Source organism: Mus pahari, chromosome 12 (genome assembly GCF_900095145.1).
Source record: "Mus pahari chromosome 12, PAHARI_EIJ_v1.1, whole genome shotgun sequence".
Taxonomy (NCBI): Eukaryota; Metazoa; Chordata; class Mammalia; order Rodentia; family Muridae; genus Mus; species Mus pahari.
The window spans coordinates 13210483-13215126 of NC_034601.1; the positions used below are offsets into that span (position 1 = coordinate 13210483).

At 45.6% G+C, this 4644-nt stretch overlaps 1 protein-coding gene across 1 annotated transcript in view; it reads left to right on the forward strand.

Moving 5' to 3' along the window:
• The first annotated feature begins 280 nt into the window (after positions 1 to 280).
• Crkl (CRK like proto-oncogene, adaptor protein) overlaps positions 281 to 4644 on the forward strand; it is a 33750-nt gene continuing 29386 nt past the window's right edge. The window contains exon 1 of the mRNA XM_021209295.2: positions 281 to 1092. Within this exon, the coding sequence (XP_021064954.1) occupies positions 782 to 1092 (311 nt within the window). The 5' untranslated portion in view covers positions 281 to 781. The remainder of the gene's footprint in view (positions 1093 to 4644) is intronic.

Here is a 4644-nt window from a genome sequence, read left to right on the forward strand (position 1 = left end):
TACGCTTTGTTCACAGAAACAGGTTCTCAAAACGCCGTTCCCTCTCGGCTCCAGCTGTTTTCCTGCAGCAGCCACTCGGTCGGTGGCTGCTTTGCGGTCCAGGAAGGGCCTGACCCTCTCTGCCTCCTCCCGGAACGCGGGAGCCGGCACGAGTGGCTACGCTGGGACCCTCGCGAACGCACTCCTGATTGGCAGCGCCCAGTGACGTCAAAGGAAGGGCCTCCGCGGTGGAGGGGGTAGAGGCCAGCTCCGCGCGTGCGCAGATAGAATGCGCTGGCCAAGGGGGAGGTGCCCGGCTGCTTCTCCCGCGTCCGCCATTTTGTTGCTGTGGCTAGTGGGAGCGGGCTGGGCGAGACGGCCCGGGAGGCGCGACTCTCGTTGGAGTGCGGTGCTTCGTGTGACCGCGAGGATCGGTGCGGGCTGTTGAGGCTGCGGAGCCGACGGGTTCCAGGACAGAAGTCACTGGAGCTTCCCCTGTACTCCGGACAGCTGAGAAGCCCGAGGCGGCCTCCGCTACTGCTCAGCTTCGCCCACCTCGACCCGGGGGCTTTGCCCAGTGTTCCCGGACCGGCTCTCTCCGTGAGGCGGCCCGGTGCAGGAGGGCGGTGGCGGAGGATGCTGCGGGGCCCGGAGCCTAGAGGAACGTCCTGACCAAGCCCTCCGATTGTTCCTCGAAGTGTTCCGAGAGGCCCTTCCTCGACCCCAAAGCCGACAGTGGGTAAAGGCTTCCCAAGCAAGCGAGAGAGAGCAGCAGACGCCGCCCATCCCCGGGCCCAACACCATGTCCTCCGCCAGGTTTGATTCTTCAGACCGCTCTGCCTGGTACATGGGGCCGGTGACTCGCCAGGAGGCGCAGACTCGTCTCCAGGGCCAGCGCCATGGCATGTTCCTAGTCCGGGACTCATCTACCTGCCCCGGGGACTATGTACTGTCCGTGTCCGAGAACTCGCGTGTCTCGCACTACATCATCAACTCCCTGCCCAACCGCCGCTTTAAGATCGGGGACCAGGAGTTTGACCATTTGCCGGCCTTGCTGGAGTTCTACAAGATCCACTACCTGGACACTACCACCTTAATCGAACCGGCGCCCAGGTACGCGAGCTCCTGCCCTTCTCCGGCTCAGAACCTGACCGGATGCGGAGGGTCGGTCAAAGATTAAATTTTTGGGGTAGGGATAGGGGATAGAACTCCTTTTCCTCATTCTAAATCAGAAGACATTCGGATTGGAAGGCCAATATCAGGATCTGGGTCATTGGCTGAAAGGATGCATTTTATTTAGACATTTAGCAGTGCATTGTTTAAATGCATTCCCAACCCCCCACATATATACACAGTTTTGCCACTTTACTTGACTGTAATACTAATGCAGAATTTTTTTTTTTTTTGTCTAAAGCAGAATTCTTATTAACGACGTTAAAAATATATAGACTTCCTTGAGATTCTGAAGATAGCCATGACTCCTCTTTTCTTGAAATTCATGTACACCATTTAAGGTTTTTGTAACTCCTACATGTTTCAACTAACTGCAGGTTACAAAGTGGCCTTCAGCCTTTGGAATAATCTTCAAAATGGATCGAAAGTGTAGAAATCTCAGAATCTGATTCTGTAGCACTTAAAAAAAAAAAAAAAAAAAAACTGGGATTACCAAGGGAAAAAAGTAAGGTTATATTTGAAGAAATTTGTATTATCACCGTTCCTTCCTCAGGGTGGGAAGTGCGTTTACTTAGGGCTTTTCTTTTCTTTTTTTTTGGTAATTAAGTCTAGTGGTTTAACATACACTTTAAAGACACTTAAGTAGAGCTAGATGAGAGATACACACCCCTAATCCCTAAGGAAAGAGGACCTTGATTCTAAGTCAGGCTGAGCTGCAGCAAGACCCTGTCTTCAAGAAAATCCTGATCCCCAAGTGTTCTCTTTTTCAAGTAAAATGCAGTATTTTATAATTTGCTTTAATTTCCCTAAGGAATATCATCAAAATGATACAGTATGAATTGAAAAAGTATCTAGAGACTTTAAAAGATATTTTACTGCCCAGTTTATTTCTAAGCTATTTCCTAAAAAAGAATTGAAGGCTGATTTAGATTTTTTTCAGGGTGAGGTGACTTCATAGAGGTGAAATTTGCTCTGAACTTTGAAAATGAAAAGATACTATAATTAATTAAGGGCACCTACTTAAATCCAAAGAGTTTCTTCTTTAGGATAGAAGAATTAAGCTGAGATGGTACAGTGAATGTATGGTTAACCGTTGCTAGACGCAGTGGGATTTAGGAAGTGTGGAGAAGGCTAAGCTTGATGGTGAGTGAGGGGAAGTGTTTGCAGCGAAAGCTGGGTGACCTGCCTTTGGTTCCCACAGAGTTGTCCTTTAGCCTCAGTGTGCTGAGTGAGTATCCACACAAAGAATTGTTAAAAATGTAAAACACTGTGAAGTGACTGTAAAAAGTGATGTGTTATGGAGATGAGAATACATAATTCCGTGAAACATGAAGTTCCTAGTGGATGCTGGCAGATACTGTTAGCTTGAATCATCTTCAGTGTAAGAGCTTGAAAAGACGTAGGAAGGATAGTGTTGAGTAGTATATTTAAGTAAGTTCACTTCTCCAATTTGTGAAAGTGGATTATGTTATTGACTTCAGGCTTTTATTAAAACATGCTTGCAACAATGTGACAGGTGTTGGAGAAAGTTTAAGTTAATTATTAGAGTCATCTCAAAGAGGGAAATATATACTGCAGTGGCTTCCTGCTAGTTACAAGATCTGATTCTACTTCATGTGTCTTCTCAAGTACCAAATGTAATTTTCTGAGTTTTTCGTTAGCTCTACTTGACACACATTCCTATCTTTTCTGTTTTGATTTTTCCAGATGAAAGTAATAACCAAATTATAATTATTCCTAACTTGATATAACTATCCTTTGTACAGCTGCAAATTGTACATTATAAATTTTAGAATAGATGGATATTCTTTTAGTATCTCAGCTTAAATATAATAACTACTGATATTCTCTTAATTGATGTTATGTTATATGATAAAGAAATTGAGGGGAAAACTGTGAATATCTTTACAAACACATAATTAACAAAATATGGTAGAGACCTTCCTGTTGACTAGAATCCTAACTGGTCATGTGGCCTTAGTGGGTACTCATGACTACCCTTCTCTACTACATACTGTATTTCTCCACCCTCAGCGGGTACCTGAGCGCTTGCCTTTTCTGGAGCAGTGACCTATATCTTCATTCTTGATGGTTCTGTGCCTTTTGTCATCCTGCTTGCATTAGGCTGTTATAGTTACCCATTGACTAAAATCCTGGGACACAGTAGCACTAAGAGACACCCTAAAGGATCTTCTGTATTCCAGACATAATCTTTCTTCCTCCATTATGGAGAAGCAATCCAATTCCCCCTTGGTAATCTGGACCAGTTACCCCTCTTAACACAGTTTTCTTTTCTTAGCCTGTTGGCCTAAGGGTGCCAGAAACCCATAGTGGCCAGAGGGAAGCCTGAGCGTCCCTGTCAGTGGAATGTTTGTTGTGTGTCTCCTGGCAGGAACCTTTCCCTTTTTTTTTTCTGAGACAGGGTTTCTCTGTGAGGCCTTGGCTGTCCTGGAACTCACTCTGTAGACCAGGCTGGCCTAGAACTCAGAAACCCGCCTGCCTCTGCCTCCCAAGTGCTGGGATTAAAGGCCTGCGCCACCACATCCGGCTCAAGACAACTGAATTTAAGGTTGCCGGAGCAGGAAGCAAAAAAATCCCCTAGTGGGTCACTAGGGGTGATAGTGAGTGGGATCACCTCCTCTTCCACCCCGTGATTCTTGAACCCATGCAGCTTAGCTATAAGAGAAGCTGTGTCATATATTGGATACTGACTCAAAGCATATACTGCCTTCTAGAGAACCTGCCCCAGCTCTGTAGGCTGCTGCTAACTAATCTGTACTGTAACTGTGTCTTCAAAAGGCTCTTCCATCTCGATGTCAGACCAGCAGGCTTCAGGATGGTGGGGGACATGGTAAGACAAGTGGGTTTCATGTTTATAGGCCCATTGTTGCAATACTTGGGCTGTGAAGTACGTTCTCTGGTCAGAAGCAATACTGTGTGGAATACCATGACTGTATTAGGCATTCTGTAAGTTCATGGATAGTGGTTTTTGTCAGGAAAGGGAAATCTATAACCAGAATTTAAGTATCTACTCCAGTAAGGACAAAGGCTTGTGCTTTCCATAGAAGAAGTGATCCAGTGTAGTCAACCTGCCACCAGGTCCCTGACTGGTTACCCCCCCAGGGAATGGTGCCATATCTGGGACTTAGTACTGGTCTCTGTTTTTGGCAGATTTGGCACTCAGCAGCAGCTGTAGCTGGGTCAGCCTTGGTGAGTAGAAGTCCATGTTACTGAGTTGTGGGCTCATTGGGTAATAATAGGGATGGCTGGGGAAAAGCCTTGTCCACAGAATGGGTCATTCTGTCTACTTGATTAGTGAATTCCTCCTTTGTATAAGTCACCTATTGTTAAGCATTTACATGGGACACAGTATCTTCATAACACAGTATCTTCATAACACAGTATCTTCATGTTCTTTGCCCATTTGTAGAGATCTGTCTATATCTTTCTCATATGTCTTTCTCACCAATTTTCTTTCTTTTTTTTTTTTTT